We start from the raw sequence: 16,619 nt of genomic DNA on the forward strand, positions 1-16,619 counted from the left end.
TGGTACTTTTTATAATGCTCCAGGAGACTCTAATGTGTAGCCAAGGTTGAAAACCAGAGTTCTAGATCCATTTGCATCACTTTCATTGGGGTCCTTATTAAATAGTCAGACCTGGCTCCAAAACTATTACGTTGGAATCTCTACGGATTGGCAAGAAGAATCTGCATACTTATATAGACCCCCATACGATTCATATGCACAGCAAGTTTGAGAGCCTTTGGTTTACAGAGTTAAAGTGTTTCATACTGACCAGCAAAACCACTGGAAAGCAGGAAAATTTCTCAATTCCAGTCTGAAAATCTTCTAGGGTTGGAGACAAGTCTATTTTGGAAGTCTTTTTGGAGGTCTTTATTTCACTAATATTGTTATATAGTTTGCAAATGTCAGTGATAACTTCAGGTAAAAATTTACAGTTTTTGAAGTGAATTCTTGGCCTGGCATGGTCATTCATACCTGTAATCCCAGCATGTTGGAAGGCCAAGGTGGGGGGATTGTTTGAGCCCAGGAGCTCAAGACCAGTCTGAGAAACATGATGAAATCCTGACTATATAAAAAATACAAAAATTAGCTCAGCATGGTGGCACACCTATGGTCCCAGCTACTTGGGAGGCTGAGGTGGGAAGATCATTTGAGCCCAGCAAATGGAGGTTGCAGTGAGCAAGGATTGCACACCACTGTACTCCAGCCTGGGTGATAGAGAGAAACTTTGTCTTCCAAAAACAAAACAAAAACGAAACACATACACACACACACACACACACACACACACACACACACGAAAGAAAAAGAGGAAAGAATGAGATGAATTCTTCATCAGAGAATATTGGTTTTCTAGTGGAAAAGTATTCTGTACAACCTCCAGTGTACCGTAGATACACCTGATAGCAATAACTTAAGCATATCCTAAGAATGACCCTGCATGGCACATGCACCCAACAACAATGACAAGCTAGGTAGAGGTTGCCAGTTGGAGGGCATTAAGTGAAAAATACTGTATTAACTGCATGCTTTCTGCAGGCAGTGGTGGCTCTCCTGTCCAGCCTACTGTCACTGAGCAGCACCCTATGTAATTTCCCCGTGATATACCGTGTCTCCTTTGCTGACTTTGGGTTTGCTCTTCAACCTCTCAAACCCAGTGCCATCCCTACTAAAGTAAACGGAGGTCCAGCATGACAACAAGAGGTAAGAAAACTCCATGAGTGCCCAGAAGATAGGATCTGAGAAGGAGAAATCTGAGATAAATCCTAGGCTGGCCATGCATGTCTATGTGGGGCCTGGTAGCTGCTATACTTGATGGATGGGGCCCAGCGCTTGAGTATGGAGGTGCCTTGAAAACGCTGAATGGTCTGGAAGAGTTGTTGCAGGGTGTGGATCTGACTGAGTGAGGGTCAGATGCCTGAGCTGTGGGAGTTACAGTTGGCTGGCGGCTTCTGACGCTGCTCCAAGTAGCCATAGAGGCCGAGTTCATGGTGCAGGTGAGGGTCTGCCAGTTGCAGGACGAGTTGTGACTACAAAGAGGTGCCAGACAAAATGGAGACCCTAGCTTGTCAGGTAGCCTGTATGAAGAGTCATCAACTCCCCTGCACCCACTGGAAGCAAAGTCGCACAACTGCTGCCACCCCTGCCCCTCCCCTATCCCCCAGAAGACAGCAGCACACCACAATGTGGGACGACCCCACTGTAGAATTGGTGGACATAAAAAATAGGTTCAGGCAGAAGGGTAGAGAGTCAATGATGGGGTGGCTTTTCCATCTGTAGAACATGGAGGCAGAGGCTATTATACTCTCCAGACCTGAGATGAGTAAAATGGCAAAATGGCGTCCATCACAAACCACCCGACCTTGACGCAGCACCTTTGTGGTGCCAGTAATGGCGATGGGGCCATCCCCCTCCTAAGCTGGGTGAGTGTTGCTGCAAGGTAGACAGGGCAAGTGAGGGAGACGTCCCCACATGGCCTTTGTGATGACAGACTATGGAGGAATTGCAGGGCGCTCCTCCAGGAATTAGGAGTGAAGCATGCTATCTATGCTCAGCATTGCCAAGGTCCCAGCAATGAACTTTTCTTGCTGGCATGAAAGGCACCATCTAAGAGTCCGTACCAAACCAAAGGGATGGTGCACTCGTCTGTGGGTGTGGTTCTTGGCGGGGGGTGGTGGTGCACTGCTGGGATGAAAGACAAAGGAGCCCAGGGAAAGGACACAGTGGAGGGGCCCACCAGGGTGGCCTGTTGAAGACATGGCATGGCATGCTAGCAGGAATGCCTACTGTGAGGGTGGAGATAGCCTGATGCTGTCTTGGTCAGACTATGGCAGAAGCTCAAGCTAGAACAGAGGTTCTCTAAAGAGCCTCAGGCTCAGTCCACCCCCTCTGCTGCAGAGGGATGGCAGGAGTAGGCACCTTTGGACTTGGATGAAGGCCAAGGCTTCAAAATTCTGATGGGAGCAATGGTGGCTAGGGTGTCTGAGGACCAGAGGTCATATGTAGAACTAACTATACACTGGACACCCAAGAATAGGCTGTGCTTGCCCTAGTGGATACTAGAGTAGAATGCACTCTCATGTGTGGTAACATTCATCATTTCCAAGGGTCTATAACAGCAATAGATGGTTATGGAATGGAAGGGGTACCTATTTTCCATTGCACTGATGATATGCTGGTTTCTAAGTTTTTTTCCAGCCTGTCGGCTGCAGCCCCCACCTTGTTGTCCCACTAGGCAAATGGAGGATGAATGGTTGATGCAGAAAGGGTCCAAGGTTCAGGCTTTTTGGTCAGGTGCTTGGGTGTCATCTGGTTAGATGGTAGGCAGCTAACCTCTTCACTGACTGGGCATAGGCTGTGGCCTCTCTCTCAAACAAGACAGACTGTTAGGCCTATGGAGAGCTGCCACCCTCCACCATGGGCCTGCCATGGCATATCCAAGATCAACTCCCAAGTGCTTGGAAGAACTATCTTTGCAGTGTGATTGTTATTTGTTTTTTGTTGTAGTTTGTATTGCTGCTGCCACATCTGGCAGCAATGCTCCTCTGCATACCTGGTGCCGGGGACATCACAGAAGAATGATACGATAAAAATGTGAGGGCCATTCAAGGAGATGCTGAGCTGAGGTGTATGGTAAATGCACCTGATAGCAATAACATCTTAAGCTAGGTTGAGATTGCCAGGTGAAGGGTGTTAAGTGAAATGCTATTTACACTGTATGCTTTCTGTAGACGGTGGCAGCTCTGTTCAGCCCGCTGCTACTGGACCACACTGTATGTAACCTCCATGTCTCAATAAACCTCATGTCTCATTGCCTCGTTCTGGGTCTCTTCTCTGGCCTCTCAAAGTGATGCCATCCCCACCGACATTAATGGCAATCCAACACAACAAAAAGCTAAAAGAAGCCATCAAATTAAAATTATAAAGAGTAACTTAAAGTAAGAATTAATGATAAGAGGAATTCTAGAAAAGCATGGAGGTACATAGTGTGCCTGAGCCTCCCCTGCCTTACAACACAAAATGTTTCCTAAAATAATTATAATTGTTTTTAAAGGAAGGGAAAAAGTAAAGATCAGTAGGAATCCCCATTATATTTTAAAGTATTAGTCCATTAGGCATACCTAACTTTTCTTGTAAAGTATGTTCGGAAATACCTCATCTGATCTTAACAAACATCTGTTTAGGGAAGCAGGACAAAGGATTGTTAATGGCAGTTTTTAAAGAACTGTTATTTCCACACTCAATGGTGGAAGTTCTCAGTCAGTGCTTGTTGAAGTGAACTGATTTACTGGATGAGAAACCTTAGGCACAGATCCATTATATGCCAACTGATGCTTCGTCAACTCACCAAGATAGAGCTGCATCAGAAACTCAGGTCTGACCAGAATTCCTCCCCTCACAGCATGGTTCCTCCAGTATCATTTGGAGATTGAAGGTAGTGTTAATTCCTTAGGTCAGTAATCCTCAAGTTTGTTGTATTGAAGGATCATATGGATGCTTTTAACTAAATTCAGGTACCAACCAAAAATTCTGATTCAATAGAACTGAAGTGGGGCCAGTAATCTACATGTTTAACAAATGTAACATAGAAGACAAAGCATGTAATTGCCAAATATGTGATTAATGCAATTAAGAATGATCATGAAAACAGCAAATATCATTGAAAAACTCTGAGAAAAGTGAAATATGGAAGTTACAAATGGGACTCATGACCCCAATAAATATTGGTTAAACGTGTGACTGCATTAGTCACTAATATAAAATTAAGACCAAACTGACTTAAAGTAGTTAGAATATACAAAAAGAGGGAAGTTTTTGATTGTTTTTTCCTGGCCAACTTTATCGGTGGTAAATATACATATGTGTGTGTGTGTGTGTGTGTGTGTGTGTGTGTGTGTGTGTGTGTGTGTATATACATGGAAGCTTTCTACCTTGAGCTAATGTGATAACATGGGCCAATTCTCTTAAACTGTCCTGTTTCTTTCCAGGCTCAGTGGGCTCCCAGATCAGCCTTCCTTTCTTGAAAAGTAGGAACGAAGAAAATGTGTTCTTAAAATGAATCAAAGTCTGTGGAGCTGTGCAAAGGTAAAGAAGAACATATAGCATGCCTTCTGTGGGAAGATGGGAAAGAGTTCTGGGAGTGAGGAAACAGCCTTTCCCTATGGCATTACATTTGTTACCAGGCAATAAATAAAATATAATCACTCTAGCCAGTCCCAAATGCAGCCACCAGCACAAAACTGCTTGCTTAAAAATGCTTTTCAAAAGTTTGACCTGTAGACAATTTTGGTGCTCAATTCAATCTATAATTTACACACACAGAGATGTATGTGTATATATATGTGTCTCTGTGTGTGTGTGTGTGTATGCCTATGTATGAGCACATGCATATGTGTGTTTCACATTCTTCTATGGCATTTGAAAATATACGTGTGTGTGTATATATATATAAAAATATGGTAATTCTTTTTATTTATTTATTTATTTATTTATTTATTATTATACTTTAAGTTGTAGGGTACATGTGCATAACGTGCAGGTTTGTTACATATGTATACTTGTGCCATGTTGGTGTGCTGCACCCATCAACTCATCATTTACATCAGGTATAACTCCCAATGCAATCCCTCCCCCCTCAGCCCTCCCCATGATAGGCCCCTGTGTGTGATGTTCCCCTTCCTGAGTCCAAGTGATCTCATTGTTCAGTTCCCACCTATGAGTGAGAACATGCGGTGTTTGGTTTTCTGTTCTTGTGATAGTTTGCTAAGAATGATGGTTTCCAGCTGCATCCATGTCCCTACAAAGTACACAAACTCATCCTTTTTGATGGCTGCATAGTATTCCATGGTGTATATGTGCCACATTTTCTTTATCCAATCTGTCACTGATGGACATTTGGGTTGATTCCAAGTCTTTGCTATTGTGAATAGTGCTGCAATAAACATACGTGTGCATGTGTCTTTATAGCAGCATAATTTATAATCCTTTGGGTATATACCCAGTAATGGGATGGCTGGGTCATATGGTACACCTAGTTCTAGATCCTTGAGGAATCGCCATACTGTTTTCCATAATGGTTGAACTAGTTTACAATCCCACCAACAGTGTAAAAGTGTTCCTATTTCTCCACATCCTCTCCAGCACCTGTTGTTTCCTGACTTTTTAATGATCGCCATTCTAACTGGTGTGAGATGGTATCTCATTGTGGTTTTGATTTGCATTTCTCTGATGGCCAGTGATGATGAGCATTTTTTCATGTGTCTGTTGGCTGTATGAATGTCTTCTTTTGAGAAATGTCTGTTCATATCCTTTGCCCACTTTTTGATGGGGTTGTTTGTTTTTTTCTTGTAAATTTGTTTGAGTTCTTTGTAGGTTCTGGATATTAGCCCTTTGTCAGATGAGTAGATTGCAAAAATTTTCTCCCATTCTGTAGGTTGCCTGTTCACTCTGATGGTAGTTTCTTTTGCTGTGCAGAAGCTCTTTAGTTTAATGAGATCCCATTTGTCAATTTTGGCTTTTGCTGCCGTTGCTTTTGGTGTTTTAGACATGAAGTCTTTGCCCATGCCTATGTCCTGAATGGTACTACCTAGGTTTTCCTCTAGGATTTTTATGGTATTAGGTCTAACATTTAAGTCTCTAATCCATCTTGAATTAATTTTCGTATAAGGAGTAAGGAAAGGATCCAGTTTCAGCTTTCTACTTATGGCTAGCCAATTTTCCCAGCACCATTTATTAAATAGGGAATCCTTTCCCCATTTCTTGTTTCTCTCAGGTTTGTCAAAGATCAGATGGCTGTAGATGTGTGGTATGATTTCTGAGGACTCTGTTCTGTTCCATTGGTCTATATCTCTCTTTTGGTACCAGTACCATGCTGTTTTGGTTACTGTAGCCTTGTAGTATAGTTTGAAGTCAGGTAGCGTGATGCCTCCAGCTTTGTTCTTTTGACTTAGGATTGTCTTGGAGATGCGGGCTCTTTTTTGGTTCCATATGAACTTTAAAGCAGTTTTTTCCAATTCTGTGAAGAAACTCATTGGTAGCTTGATGGGGATGGCATTGAATCTATAAATTCCCTTGGGCAGTATGGCCATTTTCACGATATTGATTCTTCCTATCCATGAGCATGGTATGTTCTTCCATTTGTTTGTGTCCTCTTTGATTTCACTGAGCAGTGGTTTGTAGTTCTCCTTGAAGAGGTCCTTTACATCCCTTGTAAGTTGGATTCCTAGGTATTTGATTCTCTTTGAAGCAATTGTGAATGGAAGTTCATTCCTGATTTGGCTCTCTGTTTGTCTGTTACTGGTGTATAAGAATGCTTGTGATTTTTGCACATTAATTTTGTATCCTGAGACTTTGCTGAAGTTGCTTATCAGCTTAAGGAGATTTTGGGCTGAGACAATGGGGTTTTCTAAATATACAATCATGTCATCTGCAAACAGGGACAATTTGACTTCTTCTTTTCCTAACTGAATACCCTTGATTTCTTTCTCTTTCCTAATTGCCTTCCAACACTATGTTGAATAGGAGTGGTGAGAGAGGGCATCCCTGTCTTGTGCCAGTTTTCAAAGGAATTTTTCCAGTTTTTGCCCATTCAGTATGATATTGGCTGTGGGTTTGTCATAAATAGCTCTTATTATTTTGAGGTACGTTCCATCAATACCGAATTTATTGAGCATTTTTAGCATGAAGGGCTGTTGAATTTTGTCAAAAGCCTTTTCTGCATCTATTGAGAGAATCATGTGGTTCTTGTCTTTGGTTCTGTTTATATGCTGGATTATGTTTATTGATTTGCATATGTTGAACCAGCCTTGCATCCCAGGGATGAAGCCCACTTGATCATGGTGGATAAGCTTTTTGATGTGTTGCTGAATCCAGTTTGCCAGTATTTTATTGAGGATTTTTGCATCGATGTTCATCAGGGATATTGGTCTAAAATTCTCTTTTTTTGTTGTGTCTCTGCCAGGCTTTGGTATCAGGATGATGTTGGCCTCATAAAATGAGTTAGGGAGGATTCCCTCTTTTTCTATTGATTGGAATAGATTCAGAAGGAATGGTACCAACTCCTCCTTGTACCTCTGGTAGAATTCAGCTGTGAATCCATCTGGTCCTGGACTTTTTTTGGTTGGTAGGCTATTAATTATTGCCTCAATTTCAGAGCCTGCTATTGGTCTATTCAGGGATTCAACTTCTTCCTGGTTTAGTCTTGGAAGAGTGTAAGTGTCCAGGAAATTATCCATTTCTTCTAGATTTTCCAGTTTATTTGCGTAGAGGTGTTTATAGTATTCTCTGATGGTAGTTTGTATTTCTGTGGGGTCGGTGGTGATATCCCCTTTATCATTTTTAATTGCGTCGATTTGATTCTTCTCTCTTTTCTTCTTTATTAGTCTTGCTAGTGGTCTGTCAATTTTGTTGATCTTTTCAAAAAACCAACTCCTGGATTCATTGATTTTTTGGAGAGTTTTTTGTGTCTCTATCTCCTTCAGTTCTGCTCTGATCTTAGTTATTTCTAGCCTTCTGCTAGCTTTCGAATGTGTTTGCTCTTGCTTCTCTAGTTCTTTTAATTGTGATGTTAGAGTGTCAATTTTAGATCTTTCCTGCTTTCTCTTGTGGGCATGTAGTGCTATAAATTTCCCTCTACACACTGCTTTAAATGTGTCCCAGAGATTCTGGTATGTTGTATCTTTGTTCTCATTGGTTTCAAAGAACATCTTTATTTCTGCCTTCATTTCATTATGTACCCAGTAGTCATTCAGGAGCAGGTTGTTCAGTTTCCATGTAGTTGAGCGGTTTTGATTGAGTTTCTTAGTCCTGAGTTCTAGTTTGATTGCACTGTGGTCTGAGAGACAGTTTGTTATAATTTCTGTTCTTGTACATTTGCTGAGGAGTGCTTTACTTCCAATTACGTGGTCGATTTTGGAGTAAGTACGATGTGGTGCTGAGAAGAATGTATATTCTGTTGATTTGGGGTGGAGAGTTCTATAGATATCTATTAGGTCTGCTTGCTACAGAGATGAGTTCAATTCCTGGATATCCTTGTTAACTTTCTGTCTCGTTGATCTGTCTAATGTTGACAGTGGAGTGTTGAAGTCTCCCATTATTATTGTATGGGAGTCTAAGTCTCTTTGTAAGTCTCTAAGGACTTGCTTTATGAATCTGGGTGCTCCTGTATTGGGTGCATATATATTTAGGATAGTTAGCTCTTCCTGTTGAATTGATCCCTTTACCATTATGTAATGGCCTTCTTTGTCTCTTTTGATCTTTGATGGTTTAAAGTCTGTTTTATCAGAGACTAGTATTGCAACCCCCGCTTTTTTTTGTTCTCCATTGGCTTGGTAAATCTTCCTCCATCCCTTTATTTTGAGCCTATGTATGTCTCTGCGTGTGAGATGGGTCTCCTGAATACAGCGGACTGATGGGTCTTGACTCTTTATCCAGTTTGCCAGTCTGTGTCTTTGAATTGGAGCATTTAGTCCATTTACATTTAAGGTTAAGATTGTTATGTGTGAACTCGATCCTGCCATTATGATATTAACTGGTTATTTTGCTCGTTAGTTGATGCAGTTTCTTCCTAGCCTCGATGGTCTTTACATTTTGGCATGTTTTTGCAATGGCTGGTACTGGTTGTTCCTTTCCATGTTTAGTGCTTCCTTCAGGGTCTCTTGTAAGGCAGGCCTAGTGGTGACAAAATCTCTAAGCATTTGCTTATCTGTAAAGGATTTTATTTCTCCTTCATTTATGAAACTTAATTTGGCTGGATATGAAATTCTGGGTTTAAAATTCTTTTCTTTAAGAATGTTGAATATTGGCCCCCACTCTCTTCTGGCTTGGAGAGTTTCTGCCGAGAGATCTGCTGTTAGTCTGATGGGCTTCCCTTTGTGGGTAACCCGACCTTTCTCTCTGGCTGCCCTTAAGATTTTTTCCTTCATTTCAACTTTGGTGAATCTGGCAATTATGTGTCTTGGAGTTGCTCTTCTCGAGGAGTATCTTTGTGGCGTTCTCTGTATTTCCTGGATTTGAATGTTGGCCTGCCCTACTAGGTTGGGGAAGTTCTCCTGGATGATATCCTGAAGAGTGTTTTCCAACTTGGTTCCATTTTCCCCCTCACTTTCAGGCACCCCAATCAGATGTAGATTTGGTCTTTTTACATAATCCCATACTTCTTGCAGGCTTTGTTCATTTCTTTTTCTTCTTTTTTCTTTTGGTTTCTCTTCTCGCTTCATTTCATTCATTTGATCCTCAATCGCAGATACTCTTTCTTCCAGTTGATCGAGTCGGTTACTGAAGCTTGTGCATTTGTCACGTATTTCTCGTGTCATGGTTTTCATCTCTTTCATTTCGTTTAGGACCTTCTCTGCATTAATTACTCTAGCCATCAATTCTTCCACTTTTTTTCAAGATTTTTAGTTTCTTTGCGCTGGGTACGTAATTCCTCCTTTAGCTCTGAGAAATTTGATGGACTGAAGCCTTCTTCTCTCATCTCGTCAAAGTCATTCTCCGTCCAGCTTTGATCCGTTGCTGGCGATGAGCTGTGCTCCTTTGCTGGGGGAGATGCGCTCTTATTTTTTGAATTTCCAGCTTTTCTGCCCCGCTTTTTCCCCATCTTTGTGGTTTTATCTGCCTCTGGTCTTTGATGATGGTGATGTACTGATGGGGTTTTGGTGTAGGTGTCCTTCCTGTTTGATAGTTTTCCTTCTAACAGTCAGGACCCTCAGCTGTAGGTCTGTTGGAGATTGCTTGAGGTCCACTCCAGACCCTGTTTGCCTGGGTATCAGCAGCAGAGGCTGCAGAAGATAGAATATTTCTGAACAGCGAGTGTACCTGTCTGATTCTTGCTTTGGAAGCTTCCTCTCAGGGGTGTACTCCACCCTGTGAGGTGTGAGGTGTCAGACTGCCCCTAGTGGGGGATGTCTCCCAGTTAAGCTACTCAGGGGTCAGGGACCCACTTGAGCAGGGAGTCTGTCCCTTCTCAGATCTCAACCTCCGTGTTGGGAGATCCACTGCTCTCTTCAAAGCTGTCAGACAGAGTCGTTTGGGTCTGCAGAGGTTTCGGCTGCGTTTGTTATTGCCCTGTCCCCGGAGGTGGAGTCTACAGAGACAGGCAGGTTTCCTTGAGCTGCTGTGAGCTCCACCCAGTTCGAGCTTCCCAGCAGCTTTGTTTACCTACTTAAGCCTCAGCAATGGCGGGCGCCCCTCCCCCAGCCTCGCTGCTGCCTTGCCGTGAGATCACAGACTGCTGTGCTAGCAATGAGGGAGGCTCCGTGGGTGTGGGACCCTCCCGGCCAGGTGTGGGATATGATCTCCTGGTGTGCCTGTTTGCTTAAAGCGCAGTATTGGGGTGGGAGTTACCCGATTTTCCAAGTGTTGTGTGTCTCAGTTCCCCTGGCTAGGAAAAGGGATTCCCTTCCCCCTTGCGCTTCCCAGGTGAGGCAATGCCTCGCCCTGCTTCAGCTCTCGCTGGTCGGGCTGCAGCAGCTGACCAGCACCGATCGTCCGGCACTCCCCAGTGTGATGAACCCAGTACCTCAGTTGAAAATGCAGAAATCACCGGTCTTCTGTGTCGCTCGCGCTGGGAGTTGGAGACTGGAGCTGTTCCTATTCGGCCATCTTGCTCCGCCCCCTCATAAATGTGGTAATTCTATACCAAATCCAATACTAATCATTATTCTTATAAAGTTATAACCTCGTGCTACTTTCATTACCATAAAAAGGATATCTAATAGCTGAAATCCAAAACACAATGAGTGCTGGTAAGGATGTAAAACACAGGGACTCCCAGGCGTTGCTGGTGAGGATACAAAACGGCCACGTGGGAGACCATTTGAAGGTTCTTTTACAAAATTGAATGTACTTTTACCGTAAGATCTAGAAATTGCACTACTAGGTATTTACCCAAATGAGTTGAAAACTTATGTCCACACAAAAACCTGCCCTGAATGTCTATAGCAGCTTTATTTATAATTGCCCAAAACTAGAAGTAACCAAGATATTCTTCAAATGCTGAATTTATAAACAAACTATGATACACCCATAAAATGGATTAATATTCAGAGGTAAAAGTAAATAAACTATTAAGTCCTAAAAACACACAGAGGAAACTTACTCTCAGTCTTAAAAGGCTACATACTATGTGATTTCAATTACATGACATTCCAGAAAAGGAAAAACTACAGAGATAGTAAAACGATCTGTGGTTACAAAGGTTGAGATAAGTAGGAAATGATACACAGGTGTACAGGGGATTTTTAGTTTAGCAAATCTGTTCTGTATGATACTGTGATGGTAGATACATTATATTATACATATTTCAAATCCCATAGAACTATACAATACAAAGAGTGAACCCTAAACTATGGCCTTTAGTAATAAGGTATCAGTACTGGTTCATCAATGATAGCAAATGTACCACAGCAATGAGAGATGTTAATTAGGGAAATTATGTAGGAGGAGGTATATACGGGAGTCTGTACTTTCTGCTCGATTTTTTGGTAAACTTAAAACTGCTCCAAAAATTAAGTCTATTAATGATAAAATCCCAAAAACATTTTTAAAAGCATATGTAGGTAATAATGCTGATGCTGGAAATATTTTTTCTAATTTGTCACATATTGATAAAATAGTTTTTAAAATAGATCTATTAGCTATATATTTGTCACTCCTGTATCATGAAATTTAAAGTTCTTTAAATGTCTAGCTATTTTCCAAAAGATATTTAGTTAACATTCTGTCATATAGGACAAAATTTAAAAGTCCCCTCAACATAGCTGTCTGAAGAATTGTTTAAATTTCTTTTTCCAAATGAAATGTTCACGCTATATTTGTATAACTCTCATTTTTTATTAATTTTCAGTACAGTTTTGCTTTTCACAAACCTTAAATATTTTGCCTATGTTTATTGTTACGTAACTGAACGTGACAGTTGCTCAGCTATGAAACTATCACTTTTGGCTATTCAAAGCCTTATGCAGTATTTCTCAAATTTCAATGTGTATGAGAGTTAACTGGGAATTATTTTGAAATACAGATTCTGATTCAGTTGATTTCAGGTGATGCCTGTTTATCTGCGTTTCTAATAAACTTCCTGAAGATCCTGATGCACGAGCACATTTTGAGTAGCAAGGTTCTAAATATCTAGGTCATAAAACTATTACCACCATGAAAAACAAACCCAGCTACCTAGCAATCCTTGCAAGAGTTTAAAGAGCTGTTTTTCTGTTTTTCCTAGCTGAGGAAGCTTCCAGGGCCCCTAGCACTTCTATAGCTGCTTTCTCTATATATCATCCCTTTCAATTTCATCTATAAAGAGGAAGGCTTGATAACCTTTGTACAGTGAGTAAGCTATCCATTTATTCATAATACTCATGGTTTATATGAACCAAAGACCATCTGTTTCCAGTTCAATTCTCCAATTTGTATGTCTGAAATCACAGAAAGATCAAATGACCGGCTCAGGGTCACTTATTTAATAACTGTAAAGGTCAGGTCTCAAATCTAGGTTTCTGCTTCCAAATCCAGTCCTTTTTCCTCTGTTTTCTGTTGCTTCTAATGATGCAATGAAGAAAATAGGGACTAGGTGGTTTAGACAACAAAATCTAAGTTCTGAATTGAATCTCTCAGCCTTGGACTTCCCACTGCAATTCCTGACATGGGTTTAAAATATTGTTGTGGGGGTGGTCAGATGTATCAAGGGGAAAGATTTCTTTGTGCTTTGAAGTAACTCTTGAAATTCAATAAAATTATATGAATGTATAAGTTTGTTTGAATATACTATGAAGCTATGAGATAAAAGACTTGGATTTTCCACCATGGAGAATGGGGAAAAAATTATTTATTTATTCTGTTTTCCGAAACCTGATAGTCCTCTAGAAAGAATTCACGGCCAACTATGTGTAGGAGTCAGACGCAGGTGGACACACACCTGCTAACACCCTTCTGGAGCAGCCTCACTTATATAACCAAAAAAAAGACAAAAGATGATTCGATGTCTTCAATGGGACTTCCAGGCCATTAAAGATAACTAAAACTAACCTGACCTTCCCAACATAAAGAAAACAAGGTCTAGAGATGTGAAAACAATTTTGTACCACTGTATAGATATTTTTAATTAGAACTAACATTTAAAGTTTCCCAACTCTTGGTTTAAGGGCAGGCCTCAACTTCACTCTGACTTCAACAGTAAGTCATGGTGGGAGAGTTAATAAATGTGAACTACTTAAGTGACATCAGGGTTCTATACATGTCTTCCACATATTGTCCTTCCAAATAGGGACATATTCTAACAGTAAGCCTTTAAGTATACTTGTACTTTAAGTATAAAGCCTTTACATACTCTCACCTACTGCCTCCTGGATCCCATACAAAAACAGGAAGTTAGGATAATATGACCTTAGATATAAGACTTGCTTCTGAACACTGGACAGCAGCCCATCATGAAAATCCGATTCTTCCAGAGGCATCCTCTGTAAGCGTGTGTGCTGTACACAAGAAGCTCAGAATTAAGGGGCTCCATTGGGGTGGCCAGTCTGTTTCCTTCTGGGCACTGCTTCTGATACCACATCACAAGGTAATTAAGGGTAAATAATATTGTCTTCATAGGATTAAGTGAACGTAAAGGCTCCTGAGATTCTGGGCTCCTATCTCTATCTTTCCAGGGCTGTTTTGAAGTGTCCATGTGTGAAGTCTGAGCAGTGATGCTACCATCAGGGAGACCTAGCCTTGGCACCTCTGGGCCCAACCTGAGAAACATCCACAGCCTTTCATTTCTTTGTTGGTGATCTGAGCTTTTAGGGACAATTACAAGCAGTTTAGATGGCAGTTGTACAAAGCACACATGCCCATGCACTACAATAGGTTTCCATGGAAATTCTACAAACTTTTGGCCATGGCATGTCTCCAGAAAAGTACAAGATACTCCCAAAATCACAGAGCCAGAAGGCGGAAGGCGCTCTGTTTTTTCTGATGCTTGGATATCCAGCTCTAGCTGACAAATCCAGCTTTGCCCTATTGTTCTTAATACCATTGTCTTACCCATCGATACAGTAATCATGGCTTGCCTATTCCTTCCTCACTCTTCCTACTATGTGTCATTCCCCTGTCTCTGATCAACATTCTGTCCCTCCTTCAAGACTCAGCTCGCATGTGGCAACCTCTGTGAGAAATCTCCCTGACAGCTTAGAGTTGGCTGTGGTCCCTCTGCTTGCTGAACACCTACAGCACTAAGGCACCACACTATTCATTTGGCATTTATGTTCATCCCTCCTTCTAAGAAGAAATCATCACTAGTGGGATCTAGTTTCTTTAACCTTCCAAGATAAATAAGAATTGGGATTAAACAAAGAAGTACAGGTAGTATACTTGTTGAGCATTCAAAGATTTTCACACTAAAAATGCCAACATGTAAGAAGGAGAAAAACGGCTTAAGGGCAGGGTGGCAGTTTTTTTGTTGTTTGTTTGTTTTTTTCTGGGTATCATCTCTGAACCTAATCACCAGAATAATTTTTGGAAAACTTAAAGGATGTGACTTTAGGACAAATATGAAAGAGACGACAGGTATCAGTTTAATGTCAAGTGCAACTTTTGGCAAGGATAGTGGGGCATTAATAAAAAGGGCTGACCAGAAGACTACAAGCCTCCCATGCCACTGGGAGGATTGAAACAGTCTAGGAATCCTCCGCTGTGGCCATGGCGTAATCCATGGGAGAGAAGCAGCATTAGCCAAATGCCAGGGCTCTCTTCTGCTTCTAAGATTCTATGATTCTACTACAAACAAGAATGCCTATGGCTTGTATACTTTGTTACTTTGTAATCAATAATAATAAAAGCACGATGACTATGAATAACTTACTGTGCTGACAGTGAATCCCATTAAATCCTTGGGGACATTTACAAACATAGCCTATGAATGTGTCACCTCGGTATGCTTCACTTATTTCACAGGTTCCTCCATTATGGCATGGATTAGGAATGCAGGGACCTGAAAGACAGAAAAAAATATTTCTGCTTGATGCATATTCTTAAACGTCAGCATTAGGTCAACATCTTACAATTAATAATTTTACTGAAAAAAGTGTTCTGGATATTAGTAGCATAGGAAATGTACTGGTTGTATGAGCTCTGGAGACTAATGGCCTGGGTTTGGATCTTGGTTTTACCACTTCACAGTCATGCAGTCTTGAGATATATACATACCTCTTCTCTGTGCCTGTTTCCTTTTCTGTTAAATGTCAATACTAAAACATTTGCCTTAAGAGGTTATAATACAGATGAAAAGAGTTCATACATATAAAATACCCAGAACAGTGTCTGTCACTTGTAAAGCACTCGAAAAATTATTAGTAGTAAATTAGATATTAAAATTTCTGAATTGTAGGATACTCCTGTGTGTTTCAAAAGTCATACTGTGTGTTTAAAAAGTAAGTATAATAATAATATAAAAATAAAAATAAAAAAATTTAAAACATAATACTGAATAGCAATTTTTCTGGAGTTGCATTCACAACTCTACAATTTTTTGTCCCCTGCTGGTGCAAGTAGCATATGGCTGTAACCACACAAACCAAGTGAATTGGATAGCTGGTTGCAAAGCTTTTATAGACTATGAGTTTATGGTGGAACATACCTCCGGGGAAGCATATTTTCTGCCAATCTAAAAGAAGCAGTTCATCAAAAGTTGCATACTTAGAGAAGAAGGGCTGATGGCCATTTTTAAACTTTGAGAAAGTAACAGCAGATTATTTAGTAACTGTGGCTGCTAATGAAAGTGTGGTGCTGCTCAGAGCTCTCTTGGAGAAAACCAGCTGCCAGGAGTGTGGTTAGCTGACAACATCCAACTACTGAACCACAGGATCTGCTGTGGCAGCATTTATTTCAAGGCCAGGCTCCCCAGCCAAAAACTAAATACCAAAGGGGCATAGAGTTAGCTGGGCCAGTCATGCCTGACCTGGGATTTCTCTAATGAACACTCTGTACTCTGAGGTGCCCCACTGGTGTGGCTGAGATTTTTCTTAAAACCATAGCAGTTTGAGACTTTTTCTATGCAATGTTCTCTCCTTCCTTTTCTCCCTTCAAAGTGACAGGCTGTGTCACAGTCTGTAGGCTCATCCTATCTACTCTTGCTCTCTCTCCCCTTTGTCCATCACAGACATTCC

General features: G+C 41.1%; 1 protein-coding gene across 2 annotated transcripts in view; it reads right to left on the reverse strand.

Annotated features, from left to right (window-relative positions):
- EDIL3 (EGF like repeats and discoidin domains 3) overlaps window positions 1-16,619 on the reverse strand; it is a 465,541-nt gene that overhangs the window by 239,837 nt on the left and 209,085 nt on the right. For both annotated transcript variants that reach the window (XM_005557328.4, XM_005557327.4), the window contains one exon: window positions 15,317-15,445. In XM_005557328.4, coding sequence (XP_005557385.1) covers window positions 15,317-15,445 — 129 coding nt within the window. The remainder of the gene's footprint in view (window positions 1-15,316; window positions 15,446-16,619) is intronic.

The sequence above is a fragment of the Macaca fascicularis genome, chromosome 6, assembly GCF_037993035.2.
Source record: "Macaca fascicularis isolate 582-1 chromosome 6, T2T-MFA8v1.1".
Classification (NCBI taxonomy): domain Eukaryota; kingdom Metazoa; phylum Chordata; class Mammalia; order Primates; family Cercopithecidae; genus Macaca; species Macaca fascicularis.